This window comes from Taudactylus pleione, unplaced genomic scaffold (assembly GCF_031769625.1).
Source record: "Taudactylus pleione unplaced genomic scaffold, aTauple2 ptg001337l, whole genome shotgun sequence".
NCBI lineage: Eukaryota > Metazoa > Chordata > Amphibia > Anura > Myobatrachidae > Taudactylus > Taudactylus pleione.
The window spans coordinates 822,005-840,501 of NW_028285737.1; the positions used below are offsets into that span (position 1 = coordinate 822,005).

General features: G+C 48.2%; 1 protein-coding gene across 3 annotated transcripts in view; it reads left to right on the plus strand.

Annotated features, from left to right (window-relative positions):
- The window catches only part of LOC148443068 (uncharacterized), a 31,931-nt gene extending 22,919 nt beyond the window's left edge, over positions 1-9,012 (plus strand). For all 3 annotated transcript variants that reach the window (XM_088463287.1, XM_088463288.1, XM_088463289.1), the window contains exons 6-7: positions 1,508-1,619; positions 5,868-9,012. In XM_088463287.1, the coding sequence (XP_088319413.1) occupies positions 1,508-1,619; positions 5,868-6,859 (1,104 nt within the window). In that variant the 3' untranslated portion in view covers positions 6,860-9,012. The remainder of the gene's footprint in view (positions 1-1,507; positions 1,620-5,867) is intronic.
- Positions 9,013-18,497: the final 9,485 nt, after the last annotated feature.

The window sequence follows — 18,497 nt, forward strand, 5'->3', positions numbered from 1 at the left end:
GGTGAACGGTGTAGGAATTACAACGGTTTCTATATGTGCCTCCCTCGTTATTTCATTATCAATTAAGCTGGTAAAAGGTCTGGAGTTGATTCTAGGTGTGACATTTGCATTTGGAATCAGTTGCTGTCAACTCTCAATATGAGATCCAAAGAGCTGTCACTATCAGTGAAGCAAGCCATCATTAGGCTGAAAACTCAAAACAAACCCATCAGAGAGATAGCAAAAACATTAGGTGTGGCCAAATCAACTGTTTGGAACATTCTTAAAAGAAAGAACGCACCAGAGAGCTCAGCAACACCAAAAGACCCGGAAGACCACGGAAAACAACTGTGGTGGATGACAAAAGAATGATTTCCCTGGTGAAGAAAAACCCCTTCACAACAGTTGGCCAAATCAAGAACACTCTCCAGGAGGTAGATGTATATGTGTCAAAGTCAACAATCAAGAGAAGACTTCACAAGAGTGAATATAGTGGGTTCACCACAAGATAAAACCATTGGTGAGCCACAAAAACAGGAAGACCAGATTAGAGTTTGCCAAACAACATCTAAAAAAGCCATTACAGTTCTGGAACAACATCCTATGGACAGATGAGACAAAGATCAACTTGTAACAGAGTGATGGGAAGAGAAGCAAAGGAAAGGAACTGCTCATGATCCAAAACATACCACCTCATCAGTGAAGCGTGGTGGTGGTAGTGTCATGGCGTGGGCATGTATGGCTGCCAATGGAACTGGTTCCCTTGTATTTATTGATGATGTGACTGCTGACAAAAGCAGCAGAATGAATTCTGAAGTGTTTCGGGCAATATTATATGCTCATATTCAGTCAAATGCTTCAGAACTCATTAGACGGCGCTTCACAGTGCAGATGGACAATGACCCGAAGCATACTGCAAAAGCAACCAAAGAGTTTTTTCAGGCTAAAAAGTGGAATGTTATGCAATGGCCAAGTCAATCCCCTGACCTGAATCCGATTGAGCATGCATTTCACTTGATGAAGACAAAACTGAAGGGAAAATGCCCCAAGAACAAGCAGGAACTGAAGACATTTGCAGTAGAGGCCTGGCAGAGCATCACCAGGGATGAAACCCAGCGTCTGGTGATGTCTATGCGTTCCAGACTTCAGGCTGTAATTGCCTGCAAAGGATTTGCAACAAAGTATTAAAAAGTGAAAGTTAGATTTAGGATTGTTTAGTTTGTCCCATTACTTTTGGCCCCTTAAAAAGTGGGAGGCACATATAGAAACCGTTGCAATTCCTACACCGTTCACCTGATTTGGATGTAATTACCCTCAAATTAAATCTGAAAGTCTGCAGTTAAATCACATCTTGTTTGTTTCATTTCAAAGCCATTGTGGTGGTGAATAGAGGCCAAAATATGAAAATTCTGTCAATGTCCCAATATTTATGGACCTGACTGCATATATAGGTAGTGACACTCTTGGGCTGCCGTGGGGTAACATAATCAAACTTTATGGAAGTTTTTTTATTCCTTAATTTAATTAGGGTGAAGATCTGACTATTGTTAAGATAAATGATACGGTGGGAGAAGAAGAGACGCCTGTGATGTATTATAAGCAGTGTAAGGAGGAGGAAATCCCTACATATATCAGCTCAGGTGAGTAATAACCACTTACTTACTACAGAAAATAGTCACTCATACTCCTTGCATTTTCACTACAGCACTCTCTTATCCTACACCCTCCTCTGTCACTACAGCCATCTCTTATCCTACACCCTCCTCTGTCACTACAGCACTCTCTTATCCTACACCCTCCTGTCACTACATCCATCTCTTATCCTACACTCTCCTCTGTCACTACAGCCATCTCTTATCCTACACCTTCCTCTGTCACTACAGCCCTCTCTTATCCTACACCCTACTCTGTCACTACAGCACTCTCTTATCCTACACCCTCCTCTGTCACTACAGCACTCTCTTATCCTACACCCTCCTGTCACTACATCCATCTCTTATCCTACACCCTCCTCTATCACTACAGCACTCTCTTATCCTACACCCTCCTCTGTCACTACAGCCATCTCTTATCCTACACCGTCCTCTGTCACTACAGCCATCTCTTATCCTACACCCTCCTCTGTCACTACAGCCATCTCTTATCCTACACCCTCCTCTGTCACTACAGCCATCTCTTATCCTACACCCTCCTCTGTCACTACAGCCATCTCTTATCCTACACCCTCCTCTGTCACTACAGCACTCTCTTATCCTACACCCTCCTGTCACTACATCCATCTCTTATCCTACACCTTCCTCTGTCACTACAGCCATCTCTTATCCTACACCTTCCTCTGTCACTACAGCCATCTCTTATCCTACACCTTCCTCTGTCACTACAGCCATCTCTTATCCTACACCTTCCTCTGTCACTACAGCCATCTCTTATCCTACACCTTCCTCTGTCACTACAGCCATCTCTTATCCTACACCCTCCTCTGTCACTACAGCCATCTCTTATCCTACACCTTCCTCTGTCACTACAGCCATCTCTTATCCTACACCCTCCTCTGTCACTACAGCCATCTCTTATCCTACACCTTCCTCTGTCACTACAGCCATCTCTTATCCTACACCCTCCTCTGTCACTACAGCACTCTCTTATCCTACACCCTCCTCTGTCACTACAGCAATATCTTATCCTACACCCTCCTCTGTCACTACAGCACTCTCTTATCCTACACCCTCCTCTGTCGCTACAGCGATCTCTTATCCTAAACCCTCCTCTGTCGCTACAGCACTCTCTTATCCTACACCCTCCTCTGTCGCTACAGCACTCTCTTATCCTACACCCTCCTCTGTCGCTACAGCACTCTCTTATCCTACACCCTCCTCTGTCGCTACAGCAATCTCTTATCCTACACCCTCCTCTGTCGCTACAGCACTCTCTTATCCTACACCCTCCTCTGTCGCTACAGCCATCTCTTATCCTACACCCTCCTCTGTCGCTACAGCGCTCTCTTATCCTACACCCTCCTCTGTCGCTACAGCCATCTCTTATCCTACACCCTCCTCTGTCACTACAGCCATCTCTTATCCTACACCCTCCTCTGTCACTACAGCACTCTCTTATCCTACACCCTCCTCTGTCACTACAGCACTCTCTAATCCTACACCCTCCTGTCACTACAGCACTCTCTTATCCTACACCCTCCTCTGTCACTACAGCACTCTCTTATCCTACACCCTCCTCTGTCGCTACAGCAATCTCTTATCCTACACCCTCCTCTGTCGCTACAGCACTCTCTTATCCTACACCCTCCTCTGTCGCTACAGCCATCTCTTATCCTACACCCTCCTCTGTCGCTACAGCCATCTCTTATCCTACACCCTCCTCTGTCGCTACAGCGCTCTCTTATCCTACACCCTCCTCTGTCGCTACAGCCATCTCTTATCCTACACCCTCCTCTGTCACTACAGCACTCTCTTATCCTACACCCTCCTCTGTCACTACAGCACTCTCTTATCCTACACCCTCCTCTGTCACTACAGCACTCTCTTATCCTACACCAGGGATGGGGAAGCTCAGAACCTGGAGCCGTATAAGGCCCGGGGGGTCATTTGGTCTGGCCCTCAGGTCTTTTTCTGCTAGCCTCATCTGGCTACCAGTGTGCCCAGAACGGCACCCTGCAGCCAGAAACTATGCATTAGTGCCGCCAGGAGCATCCTTAGGACCCTTTTGACGGTACACCACTGCCCTTACACCTCCCCGGAGCATCCTCAGGATGCTCTGGGTATTGCTGTAATCAACTGCGATTGTGGCGCCACCCCGTGTGATGTCACATTGAGGGACCGCAGCCTGCACCGGGCCCACGAATGAAGTTATATAAATCAAAATGGCCTTCGACAGAAAAAATGTTCCCCACCCCTGTACTACACCATCCTCTGTCACTACAAACCTTTAAGGTAAATGTGTCTGCCCAGTGGGCAAGTCAGGAGCCGTTAGCACCTGTTATACTCCTGCTCTCCCCCTCACATCATGTCACTGTGTGTTACCAGCCCAGAGATCTGACCAGTCTCCTCCCCACACTCTCTGGTGTATCTCATACATCAGGAGCCATCAGCCCCTATTATACTCCTGCTCATGTCACTGTGTGTTACCAGCTCAAAGGTCTAACGTTATATTACGTGATTGATTTTCAATCCACTATAAATGATAACTCACGTCACAAGAACTGAACCTTGTCATGCACACAGGGCTATAGCCACACAACTTAAATTGCATAGTGGCTTCCTCCAGTCTCTGTGCTTAGAAGCTCTGTACTGTTGCAATTTATCTGCTGACCTGTCTTTGTATCCTGCTCTTTCCTTCCGCTGTCTTTCTCTTTCTGCTGTTGCCCATCTGTGGCATGTGCCATTCTCCTACCCTGTTTTGGTGCCACCCCCGCTCTGTGCCATTCCCCTACCCTGTCCTGCAGCCTCCCCCACTCTGTGCCCTGCACCATTCCCCTACCCTGTCCTGCTGCCTCCCCCGTTCTGTGCCATTCCCCTACCCTGTCCTGCTGCCTCCCCTGCTGTGCCCTGCACCATTCCCCTACCCTGTCCTGCTGCCTCCCCCGCTCTGTACCCTGCACCATTCCCCTACCCTGCCCTGCTGCCTCCCCCGCTCTGTGCCCTGCACCATTCCCCTACCCTGTCCTGCTGCCTCCCCCGCTCTGTGCCCTGCACCATTCCCCTACCCTGTCCTGCTGCCTCCCCTGCTCTGTGCCCTGCACCATTCCCCTACCCTGTCCTGCTGCCTCCCCTGCTCTGTGCCCTGCACCATTCCCTTACCCTGTCATGCCTCCCCCGCTCTGTGCCCTGCACCATTCCCCTACCCTGTCCTGCTGCCTCCCCCCGCTCTGTGCCCTGCACCAGTCCCCTACCCTGTTCTGCTGCCTCCCCCGCTCTGTGCCCTGCACCATTCCCCTACCCTGTCCTGCTGCTTCCCCCACTCTGTGCCTTGCACCATTCCCCTACCCTGTCCTGCTGCCTCCCCCGCTCTGTTCCCTGCACCATTCCCCTACCCTGTCCTGCTGCCTCCCCCCCTCTGTGCTGCCATCATTCTGTGTAGCTCTGTCCTATCGCTCTCCTTCCCTCTCAGCGGTTATATACAGTGACTCATTACCCTAAGTTAGTAACATGACTCTGGTGGGACTACTCTCCCTGAGGATGACCAGAGGACCATATAGAGGCTGCTATTGCGACTTATATATCCACCTGTGGAACTTTGTGTAGTGTGGACGCAGTTGTTGGTAATTAGCCCACTAGTTTCCCATGTGTATGTGTGAGAGCGGTCTAGATGGATATTGTGGTTCACCAACATCACTGGCTAATGAGGCTTCCTGCTCTGTGATGTTGGCTAGGGAACGTTACCCAGCAAAGTCTGCATTTGGGGGGAGATTTACATTGGTGATGTGCCATCTGCAGGTCCTTATACTTTGGTTGTGGCATTTTAAGCCAATATTTTTTAACAAGATTCTTATTTGTTGTTGGTACATTTGTAATTGTAATAGTTTGCAAGTTGAAATTAAATAACTTCAATCATATAGTAACACAGTGGTGCTGTGGTGAGCATTACCATTTCTCCACACTGAAGTCATAAGTTCAATTCCCAACCAAAATGCTATGTGGAGTTTGTATGTGTTTCCTCAAACTCTCCAAAAATCTTACTAGTAGGTTAAATGGCTACAGGCACAAATTAACCCTAGTGTGTGTGCATGTCCATGTGGTGGGGAACAAAGATTGTAAGCTCCACTGAGGCACGGACTTATGTGAATGACTACATCTTCTCTGTAAAGTGCTGTGTAATATGTATACGCTATGTAAAGAACTGTGAATGACAAGAAGTTATTTTATTTTCATCAGATGGACGTACAAGCAGGAATTCCTTGGAGGGAGATCTCATCGTGTCTGCAGATATTAAAATAGAAGAAAACACCACAGAGGAATCTCCAGGAGATAATTCAGTTACTCTAAATATACATCCAGTACCTCACAGTGCACCTGTATCATCTGATTCTTATAATCATCAGGGCTGGTCTCCTGACACCTCAGCTTTTGTTACACATAGTGCAGCTCATATCGGTGAAAAAATATTTCCCTGTCCTGAGTGTGGGAAATGTTTTACATATAAATCGAGTCTTATTACACATGAGAGAACTCACACAGGTGAGAGGCCATTTCCATGCTTTGAGTGTGGGAAATGTTTTACACAGAAATCACATCTTGTTATACATCTGAGAAGTCACAAAGGTGAGAAACCATTTCCGTGCTCCGTGTGTGGGAAATGCTTTACATATAAATCAAATCTTGTTACACATGAGAGAACTCACTCAGGTGAGAAACCATTTCAATGCTCTGAGTGTGGGAAATGTTTTACACAGAGATCAAATCTTGTTATCCATCAGCGAACTCACACTGGTGAGACGACATTTCCATGTTCAGAGTGTGGGCAATGTTTTGAGGTGAAAAAAGATCTTCTTATACATCAGAGTAGTCACAGAGCTGTAAAACGATTTCCATGTTCTGAGTGTGGGAAATTTTTTACACACAAATCAGCTTTTGCTAAACATCAGAGAAGTCACACAGGTGAGAGGCCATTTCCATGTTCTGAGTGTGGGAAAGGTTTTACACACAAGGCAGCTTTTGTTTCACATCAGAGGAGTCACACAGGGGAGAAACCATTTCCATGCTCTGTGTGTGGGAAATGTTTTTCACAGAAATCAGATCTTGTTATACATCAGAGACGTCACACAGGTGAGAAACCATTTCCATGCTCTGAGTGTGGGAAATGTTTTACACGGAAATCACATCTTGTTAGACATCAGCTGTCACACAGTAGAAAAACATTTCTATGAGCCTAATATAAAACATGGCTGTAGCAACACTCAGGCCACACAGCATTTTAAGTTAATCATCCGCAGATAATAGGGGTGTGTGTCATTAATATAAGACTGGAATAGATCACTCGGGTGATACTTCTAGTATTGTCTTTATTCTATTAAATGTCTGCACCACTCTCCGCAGTAATAACAGACCATGTTATTATATACGAGGGCTGATCGAAAAGTTAACCTTCTGTCATTTTACGACATCTCTGCAGCTTTGGAAATGTTGACATCTGTAACCGCTGTGTATAGTCTCCCAGTACGTGCTTTGTCAATCAGCCGCTTATTACTCTCTTGGAAGTGCTTCCTTAATTGGAAGACTGCAGCACGGCTAATAGCTTCTCCACCGTATGCTTGCCGTAACATTTCAAGCATTTTATTTCCGCTTTTTCCAAGTTTAACCCAAAATTCAATCACACATCTCTGACGTAATCTCACAGACACGTACGAAGATCTTCCACTCGCTGTGACGAAACGTACGAAGATCTTCCACTCGCTGTGACCAAACAAAGAAGGCTACGGCAGTCTAGCTACAGGTTCAGACACATCGATGTATGAGCTTCACAATAACCAGCATAGCATTGCCCTGTGTACCTATGGGACAGAAAAACAGAGGCAGTCTCATTACTTTTCAATCGGTCCTCTTAGGATCTACATTTTAGGCATTTAATTCAAATACGGAGAAGATAAAATGCATTGTCATTTTTAAAAATAAATTTTATTATGGAAACTTATGGGTAGAATCTAGCTGTTTGCTGCTTTAGAATAGTTGAATTATGGTGATGTACAAACCACAAAGTATTTCTTGGTGGTGGGTAGAAAAAACATGATATAATTTGCTTTCCTTTCACTGTCTTGCAATTTAATGAAAAATATTTTTTTACCTTTTTTGGGGTAAGATTATTTTTTGCAAATTAAAGGCATTTTCTTGAAATAAATAAGGCACTAATTGTGTGGCTTCTGCATAAATAATAGAAGACAGACAATTATTGTCTGCACTTGTCACCATCACTGTAACTCTGTATTATCTAGCAAATGGCACCATGATCATCTTCATATACATTTAAGCTTTCAGCCCAACGTCCAGGGTTCCTCTTTATCTGCAAGTTCCTACTCTATGAAATACGCTGCATACCCCATTAATACGCAGATAACGTACTCACCTCCCACATACAGAGGATAACATCTAGGTAAGGGCTGGTGTGTGAGCCCTCTATTCATTAATGGCAATTATCGTGTCACACAGCCGGTACCATGTATAATATGGGCAACACCATCCACAGACAGGTTTCCCTTCTGTTACTGTATAAATAATTGCTGACATTGAACTGTAACAAGCCCAGAAAGTGCCAGAATAGGCTCAGCATGGAAGCGGGGTAAAGGATGGAGCATGTGGGTTCTTACAGAAACCATTGCAGGTTAGCGAAGGCCTATTTTCCCACCTGCAAGAGGACTAGAATATTCCACCTTCTCTTTGGCATTTGATTCAGAAAGTGAAGGATATTTGTACATATTGGATACAGTAATTGGTGGTGGGATGACCTTGCACACAGAAAAACTGATGGCTTTTCGTCTTGTTATAAAAAATATACTGTAAATTGCTTGCGAGTTATATTTATTGTACTTACACACTTAGCGCCATAGGTGCAATACAATTAGATTTGTCCATTTGTTAGTGTAAAATTTACTTTTTGAATCTGTACTCTGCAAAAGAGTCTCCTTATTTAAGCATGTCCACTCCCTTGAATAGCATTTAGGGAATCCCCCAATTAATCCTATGAATATGTGTGCAAGAGAACCAACATCCCCTGCTGACGCGTTTCAACCACTATGGTCATTGTCAAGGCCTTGGTAGACCATAATGGTTGAAACGCGTCGGTAGGTGAGGGTGGCTCTCTCACAACAAGTTACTTTCTGGAGGATGGGTTGGAGAGGCAGCATAGTAAAACCAAAGTCACAGTACGTAACATCAAGATGGTTTATATTCTTTCTGTGCTCACAATAGCCTAAATCTGATAGGAAGACCTGCAAAGTATTTTTGTATGCTGTAATTGTGTTTTGAATTTTATGTGTGATTAGTACAATACTTATTGCTTTTTATAATAAAACGACAATGCATGAGATCGACTCTGTTTTTCCTGTTTCAAAAATTGGGATGTCTGGGAGACACATTTGACGTGTGATGAGAAGTGTTTGGAGACCAGACTCTGAGAGGTGCGTTGAAGCTGGGAAAGTTATATATTATACATCACTGAGATAGTAAGTGCATTACCATACGGGGTGACCAGACTCTGAGAGGTGAGGGAGCTGGAAAGTTACATATTATACATCACTCTCATATCAACACTGAGATAGTAAGTACATTACTATACAGGGTGACCAGACTCTGAGAGGTGAAAGGAGCTGGGAAAGTTACATATTATACATCACTCTCATATCATCACTGAGATAGTAAGTACATTACCATACAGGGTGACCAGACTCTGAGAGGTGAGGGAGCTGGAAAGTTACATATTATACATCGCTCTCATATAATCACTGAGATAGTAAATACATTACCATACAGGGTGACCAGACTCTGAGAGGTGAGGGAGCTGGGAAAGTTACATATTATACATCACTCTCATATCATCACTGAGATAGTAAATACATTACCATACAGGGTGACCAGACTCTGAGAGGTGAGGGAGCTGGGAAAGTTACATATTATACATCACTCTCATATCATCACTGAGATAGTAAGTACATTACCATACAGGGTGACCAGACTCTGAGAGGTGAGGGAGCTGGGAAAGTTAAATTTCTACTTCAGGGTCCATAGGGGGTCCACAGGGTTGACCTTGGGGGTATAGCTGGATCTGGATCCATGGGCACCACGCAGTTAAAGCTTTAGCTGCTCCCAGGATGCACTTGGGTCCGTCCTCCTCTATACCCCGCCCCCGGCCACAGCACCTCAGTTTGAGTTGGTGCCCGGCCGGAGTCGGGTCACCTGCGCAGGGGGGCTGCAGGAGCAGCCCCCAAAAGCTTTCTATATTTAAAAAAAAAAAAAAAAAAGCCTGTTAGATTTTTATTTTAAAACATAGGCTCTAGTGTGGCAGCGACGGGCTGTCTATGCAGACGCCCACGCTGCCGCTCTCCTTCCCCGCTGGCGCCGCGACGCCAGTACTGCACTGGGGATCGCGGCGGGAGGCCAGAGTCCGTACTAGCCGGACTCTGGGTCCCTCCCTGGACTGCTGCCGGAGTCGCCGGGGACAAGGTAAGCCGCGAGTCGCCGATTAGCGGCGGCTCGCGGGTTTTGCCTGCAAATGCAGTCCTTTGCCCCCGGTCCTAGGGGACAGACCGGGGGCCGCTAGCGGTGGTGGCGGGCTCCCCCTCTGAGGAGGAATAACCCGTGGGACCACTAGACCACCAGGGATATATGGCAAGCGGGATGCCGGCAAGCCCTGGGGTTAATATGCTAGCCAGGGGAGGAAGCCTTCCCTGTTTAGCGGCTCCTCCCCACAGCTCAGCGCGCCTTTCAGCACGGAGTCTGGCGTCGCTGAGCTGCAGATTACTCGGGCCACTCCTCCTCTGAGGTCTCCAGCGGCCATTTTCTCACAGTGGCAGCGCAGATCTTCAGGGAGCACGCGGACCGGTCCCCCTGTGTACCTCTCCCCTGATTAAGGACAGCGTACACAGCACTATAGCCCTCCCAGACACTGAATCTGGGAGGTTGATTGTAGTGTAAAGGTGCAGTGAGTATATCTTCCTGCATGGTATGTGACTTTTGCTAGTGCTGCCTGTCTGTGCTTATTTTCCGCTTACTGTCAGCTTATACCTATCCCTTTACTTCTCCTACAAGCCCTACAGGTGTGTGGGGGAGGGGCGTTTCTACTGACCTCACTTATATAGATCACGTATTTGAGGTCCGTCACATACAGTTGTGTGCTACACAGTGCCGTATTGTGGGCTGTTGTTTAGCACACTGGTGAGTGCGTTTTCTTCTGCCCTGTTGCCAGATATATTTTTTGACTATATAATATATTCTGTCATGTCAGACGAGGAGGTTGAGCGCTCAGTGGCTCCGGTGTTGGCCTCCTGCGGACGCTGTTCTGCAGGAGTAGATAGGGAGGATTTGTCACAGGATGGCCTGTGTAGTCGATGCCAGGTGGCTCTTGGCCCATCCAGACCTTCTCTGACGCAGGAACCACCGTGGGCGATGTTTTCTCAAGTGCTGGTGTCTATTGCGGACCGTCTGTCGGTCCCGACTGCTCTCCCTACTAGGGCGTTGCCCCAGCCGACCATCCCCCATTCCCCGGGTGTCCCGCAGTTATTGCGGAGTCCTCCTGGGTCTCAGTCGGTGGGTCCCTATGCGGGGTTGCCTATGTATATACAGGCTTCCCCTGTGCCGCAGCAGCCTGTGGTACCTTTTCAGGCCCCTATGGTGACTCCTCCACCCTGGGTGGATGTGCTCTCCAACTCCGTGCAAAATTTGGCGGCCGCTTCCTCGGCTTTTCAGTCAATGTTGCAGACTGACATGCCTTCTAGGATTTCAAAACGCCCACTCATGACACGGGCTGCTCAGGTATCGGACTCAGAGGGTTCCTCAGATGATGGGGAGGTCCCTGATGACACTGACTCGGACGCCTCGGTCCAGGAAATGGATACCAAGTCGTCCATTAATGTGCGAGCACTAGTTAGGGCGGTGCGAGCTATTCTTCTTATAGAGGATGAGGCACCGGTTCCTAAGTTGAAGTTTCCTAGTTTCAAAAAAACTAAGGTGGCTTCTGCGGTGTTTCCCCTGTCGGATCAGTTGACGGATCATATGGCGGTAGCTTGGCAGGCGCCCAGTAAGAGATTCCTTCCTCAGAAGCGGTTGGCTTCTAATTACCCCTTCCCTGAGGCACATTGTAAAAAATGGGAAACTCCACCGGTGGTGGATTCCCATGTCACCCGTTTAACTCGGGCCACCACCTTACCATTACCGTCGATATCCTCGCTGAAGGATCCCACGGACAGGAAAGTTGAGACTTGCTTAAAGTCTATTTACTCCCTCTCCGGGGCGGTGGCCCGACCGTCCATGGCCATCTCCTGGGTGGCCAAGGCCATTGAGGGGTGGGCCAATGCATTGGAAGATACCTTCCCGGACGACGCTCCGGATGTCCAGCGGGCGTTGTTGGGACAAATGAGGGACGCTGCTTCTTACATTGGAGAAGCTTCTTTAGATGCTAGTCTGCTGACCTCGCGGGTATCGGCTGCAGCGGTGTCTGCCCGCCGATCCTTATGGTTGCGGTCCTGGAGAGCGGACTCTGATTCAAAGAAAGGTCTGGAGGCCTTACCTTTCAATGGGGAATTACTATTTGGTCCGGACTTGGACAAAATAGTGGACACCCTGGCTAAATCCAAGTCGGCCTTCCTCCCTTCGGCGGCACTGCCTGCTAAGGTTTGGAGTTCGGCTTTTCGTTCCTTTCGGGTTCAGGGTAAGGCGAAAGGTCAGTCCTTCCCGAGACAGTCTGCGAGTAAGACGGCCTCTAAACCCAAGAAGCAAGCCTGGAGTGCTCGGCGCCCTTCTTCCAAGCAGGAAGATAAACCTGCGGCCTGATGGGACGGGCCTCCCTCTGGGGGACCTCAGAGTGGGAGGCCGACTTCTTCTATTTGCCCAGTGCTGGCACAATACCACCACGGATGCCTGGGTTCGAGAAGTGGTCTCCCAGGGGTACGCCCTGTCTTTTCGGCACAGACCACCCCACCAGTTTTTCTGCACAAGTCCTTCTCAGGACAAGACCAAGGCGTTACAGGTTCAGGAGGCTATAGAGTCCTTGCTGAAAGCAGGGGTCATTGTTCCCGTTCTTCTATCACAACGAGGGACGGGGTATTATTCGTCTCTGTTTCTGGTGCAGAAACCCAATGGTTCTCATCGCCCTATCCTCAACTTGAAGTCTCTGAACAAATTCCTCAGAGTTCCCAAGTTCAGGATGGAAACGTTACGTTCCATCATTCTGGCGATGGAACCGGGGGATTACATGGTGTCCCTGGACATCCAGGACACCTACCTCCATGTTCCGATAGCATCTTCACACCAGCGGTATCTGAGGTTCGCTATCCTTCAACACCACTATCAGTTCCGGGCGCTACCCTTTGGTCTCTCCACGGCACCGAGGGTGTTCACGAAGATTATGGCGGTCATGGCCGCACATCTTCGGAACCAGAATGTACGGCTGCTGCCGTACCTGGACGACCTCCTGTTGCTGGCGAGCTCCCCGGAGGTACTGCTTCAACATCTCCACCTGACGATCGCTTGCCTGCAAGCACACGGGTGGTTGATAAATTGGAAAAAGTCCTCCCTGATTCCATCACAGCGGATGGTTCATTTGGGAGCCCTGCTGGATTCGCGTCAGCAAAGGATCTTCCTGACTCCGGAGAAGGTCGCCTCCCTACAGCTGCGGATACGCAGTTGCCTGAGCCGTTGCCGCCTGTCGGTCCATTCGGCTATGAGAGTTCTGGGGTCCATGGTGTCGACATTCGACATGGTGGAATTTGCCCAGTTCCATTCCCGGCCCCTGCAGGGGCTGATTCTATCAGAATGGAACGGGTTACCTCACCGGATCCGCTCTCAGGTGCTGGTGTTGTCTCCGGACGTTCGGCTATCTTTGGCTTGGTGGCTTCAGACAGCTCATCTGGTCGAGGGGCGCCCATTTTGGATCCCGGACTGGGTCCTGCTCACGACGGATGCCAGTCTCCGGGGTTGGGGGGCAGTGACCGGCTCTTTGTCGCTTCAGGGTCGTTGGTCAGCGGAAGAAGCACTTCTCCCCATCAACATCCTGGAACTGCGGGCAGTATACAGGGCCCTGCAGTCGTCCGGCCCCGCTCTTCACGGAAGGGCGGTACAGGTGCAGTCCGACAACGCCACCACGGTGGCGTATATCAACCACCAAGGCGGAACTCGCAGTCAGGCAGCGATGTCGGAGGTGTCTCGTATCCTGACTTGGGCGGAGGGCCACATTCCAGCGATCTCGGCGGTCTTCATCCCCGGAGTCCTCAATTGGGAGGAGGACTTCCTCAGCCGTCACGACGTGCATCCCGGGGAATGGTCGCTTCACCCAGAGGTGTTTCAGCTACTCGTGGACAGGTGGGGACTGCCGGAGCTGGACTTGATGGCCTCCCGTCACAATCACAAGTTGCCCGTTTACGGGTCAAGGACAAGAGACGCAGGTGCAAGTCTGGTGGACGCGCTGTCTGTGAAATGGACGTTTCACCTGGCGTATCTGTTTCCTTCGATATCCCTGCGGAAATTCAAGCAGGACGGCGGCATGCTCGTGCTGGTAGCTCCAGCGTGGCCCAGACGTCCTTGGTACTCCGATCTCAGGAGCCTCTCCATCGACGCTCCGTACCTTCTTCCTCAGCGTCGGGACCTGTTGTCTCAGGGGCCCTGCCTTTACCCGGATCTGGGTCGGCTGTCTTTGACGGCGTGGCTCTTGAGACAGCCGTCTTGAGGTCTCGGGGCTTCTCCAGTTCGGTTATTGGTACCATGCTCAGGGCACGCAAGCCTGCTTCAGCACGGATTTATCACAGAGTGTGGCACACTTACTTTCAGTGGTGTGAGTCCAGACATTATGATCCTCAGGTGTTCCGAGTTTCTAGGATCTTGGAATTTCTTCAGTCAGGATTGGATCTCGGCTTACGCCTTGCATCTCTGAAGGTTCATGTGTCCGCCTTGTCCGTGTGGTTTCAACGGCGGATTGCAATACTACCAGACGTTCACACCTTTTTCCAAGGTGTTCTCAGGATCCAGCCTCCCTTTGTGCCTCCTGTGGCTCCTTGGGACTTGGCGGTGGTGCTACGGGTCCTGCAGGGTCCTCCGTTTGAGCCTCTTGAGGCGGTGGAGCTCAAGTGGCTGACATTCAAGACGGTTTTTCTCCTGGCAATTGCTTTGGCCAGGAGGGTGTCTGAATTGGGGGCGCTTTCCTGTCGCCCTCCTTTCCTGATTTTTCACCAGGACAGAGCGGTGCTCCGCACTCGTCCTGAGTTTTTGCCCAAAGTGGTCTCGAAGTTCCATATTAATCAGGAACTTGTTGTGCCAGCTTTTCAGTCCCCTGATCTTTCAGCTGGTGAGACTTCCTTAGATGTGGTCCGGGCGCTTAGAATTTATGTAGACCGGACGGCTTCGGTTAGGAAGTCTGATTCCTTGTTTATCCTCTTTGGTTTTCACAAGAGGGGTTGGCCTGCCAACAAACAAACGTTAGCCCGTTGGCTTCGTTCCGTTATTTGTGAGGCTTATGCACAGGAGGGCTTACCTGTGCCAGCCTCTTTTAAGGCTCATTCCACTCGTTCTGTGGGTCCCTCTTGGGCTGCTAGACGTGGCGCTTCTGCTGTTCAGCTGTGTAAGGCGGCCACTTGGTCTTCAATTCAAACGTTTTTGAGGTTCTATGCGTTTGACACCTTTGCCTCTCAGGATGCATCCTTTGGGCGCCGGGTACTCCTTTCAGCACAGGAGCGTCCCCGCCCTTAGTTGTACTGCTTTGGGACATCCCCAAGGTCAACCCTGTGGACCCCCTATGGACCCTGAAGTAGAAAACAAGAGATATGGTAAGAACTTACCTTTGTTATCTCTGTTTCTACGAAGTCCATAGGGTCCACAGGGCGCCCGCCCTGACGCACCTGGCTTCAAATGGGCTGTGTGGCTGGTCACCGGTTTTCCGTCTCCCATTTCTGTGAGTATGGTTTCTTGTGTGTTCCAGTCTTCCTTCTCTCTGTTTAGTCTCCTCCTCCGGCCTTGGCTGCTTACCAACTGAGGTGCTGTGGCTGGGGGCGGGGTATAGAGGAGGACGGACCCAAGTGCATCCTGGGAGCAGCTAAAGCTTTAACTGTGTGGTGCCCATGGATCCAGATCCAGCTATACCCCCAAGGTCAACCCTGTGGACCCTATGGACTTCGTAGAAACAGAGATAACAAAGGTAAGTTCTTACCATATCTCTTGTTATTATACATCACTCTCATATCATCACTGAGATAGTAAGTACATTACCATACAGGGTGACCAGACTCTGAGAGGTGAAGGTGCTGGGAAAGTTACATATTATACATCACTCTCATATCATCACTGAGATAGTAAGTACATTACCATACGGGGTGACCAGACTCTGAGAGGTGAGGGAGCTGGGAAAGTTATATATTATACATCACTCTCATATCATCACTGAGATAGTAAGTACATTACCATACAGGGTGACCAGTCTCTGAGAGGTGAGGGTGCTGGGAAAGTTACATATTATACATCACTCTCATATCATCACTGAGATAGTAAGTACATTACCATACAGGGTGACCAGACTCTGAGAGGTGAGGGAGCTGGGAAAGTTACATATTATACATCACTCTCATATCATCACTGAGATAGTAAGTACATTACCATACAGGGTGACCAGACTCTGAGAGGTGAGGGAGCTGGGAAAGTTACATATTATACATCACTCTCATATCATCACTGAGATAGTAAGTACATTACCATACAGGGTGACCAGCAGCAGTCAGCTCTCCAGTGAGAAGATGGACAGGAGGCCACCGGGAGTCGCGGAAACCCCCAGCCAGGTAAGTGAAGAACTTTTTTTTTCTCAAGCCCTGGGGTTTTCAGCTCTGACCACTTTTTCATTCCGTGATGTAGGCTTCTGTCTCCCATGATAATCATACAGCCACCTTTATCAGCGGGCCTTAATACGATGTCTCTCTTTTGTTGTAGTTGCCACAGGGCTTTATTTTCTTGTGGGGATAAGTTGTATCTTATCTTCTTTTCTGAGGTTTATGATCTATGCTTTAATGAGCATTGTTTTGTTAACTTTATGCACTTTTTAAATTTTAACTCATTACTAATATTATTTCCATTGTGAATTCTTATACATGTAACTGAAATATATAATAAATTATTACTATATTAAAGTTACATACATACTTCCAGCACCATTTTGTTCTTTTTACACCTGTTTCGTACGCAGGAGTCTACTTTTTTTTATCTACCAGACCTTTGGAGGCTTCTGCTGCTATCCTTGGTGAGCTCCATGTGTATGGGATCCTACCCTTTCCAAGGAGCGATCATTCTATCAGATCATTGAGAAAAGTGAATATCCCTTATACTGTAGGTGGGGGATTCCTGACAAGTTGTTACTAATAATGGATAAAAACCTGCTTAGATCTTTCAGGCATGGAACATTCCATTGGACTCTCCTCACTAATGGTCCAACACTCCTAATCAGAGGGACTGGTCTGTTGCCGGACTTCCCTGAACCTGGCTGGTGGGAGAGATATTTTGTACTCTCTTATCTTCTTAGGGCCTAATTCAGAAGTGCACGCTAGTGCATTGCTGAACGTAGATTCCCGATGTTCGGGAATCTGCGCAGGTGCCAGACCCATTCTGCACATATAGCCTGCGTCTATACATCATATATCTATAGCCTGCGTCTATACATCATATATCTATAGCCTGCGTACATACATCATATATCTATAGCCTGCGTACATACATCATATATCTATAGCCTGCGTGCAGCTTTGCAATTACGATCCTTGCAGAATCAGGCCCTTAGTTCATTCTCTCGCTGCCCCCCAGGAATCACATGTATCAGTGGAATATGCTGTATGTGGCTATGGTGCGTTTCTTGCGCTCAGCCTATTCATCTGTGCCAGACAACTATGTGCTACTTCATTGCTATTCTGACCTCTTTGGTAGCTTTCTGTCTGGCAATATTAGTAGTTTTCAGCTTTTTTTTAGGCTGAATTGCCTTATTGCTGGCATTGCGTATGCAGTGAGATTCCAGCAGATTGATTCTGGACCTGATTCAGCACGGATCGCAATTGCAACTGCATACGCAGCTCGAGCGTCTGTTAGCCATTGTGCATGTGTATAAGCCACACAGCTTGTGCGCGGCAATCGCCCTGCGACTACGCATGCACACAGGAATCCATCGCAGAGTGAGTGACCAGCTGTGAGCATTTGGGGGTGGTGACGGGGGAGTGGTTAGAGAAACGCAGGCGTGACTTTCTTAGTTTCATGGGCGTGCATAAATTAGCGACTGTGATGGCATACGCAGCTCGAGTACTCGCTGCGTGCGATGAGACTTGCAGTTTCTGCGATGGGTCAAACCTGCTGGAATTGTGCGTGACGGGCCGATGTACGTCCATGTTACCGATGTAAATGCAGGAGAGCGAGGTTTTATGGATGTGAGAGAGCAGCAGTGGGCGTCTCTATGGTGGCAGACATTGCGTGCGATTATGCAGCTGCGATCCGTGCTGAATCGGGCCCTCTGTTTGAGATTTCTGTATATATTTTTACTTTACTAGTTTTCACCACATATTTCTGGATGATATTAATGCTGTCTTGTATTAAGTATCTTTTAGGCTGCAGGCCTCTGGCTCCTATTATACATCACTGTGTGGCGATATATGTTGGATAGTCCTTATTATTGTCCTGCTTGCTACCTCTACAATTTGACTGTTTACTGTATCTTTTTGTTTTTATTAATTGGTGGAGGCTGCAGCACTACCCCATCCCGACATGCCACCCTTTGGTGGCCATCTTTAGCTTCCTTGGCAGCTTTCTGTTCTGTTGTTTTTTTAAATATCTTCCCCCACCTTTTCC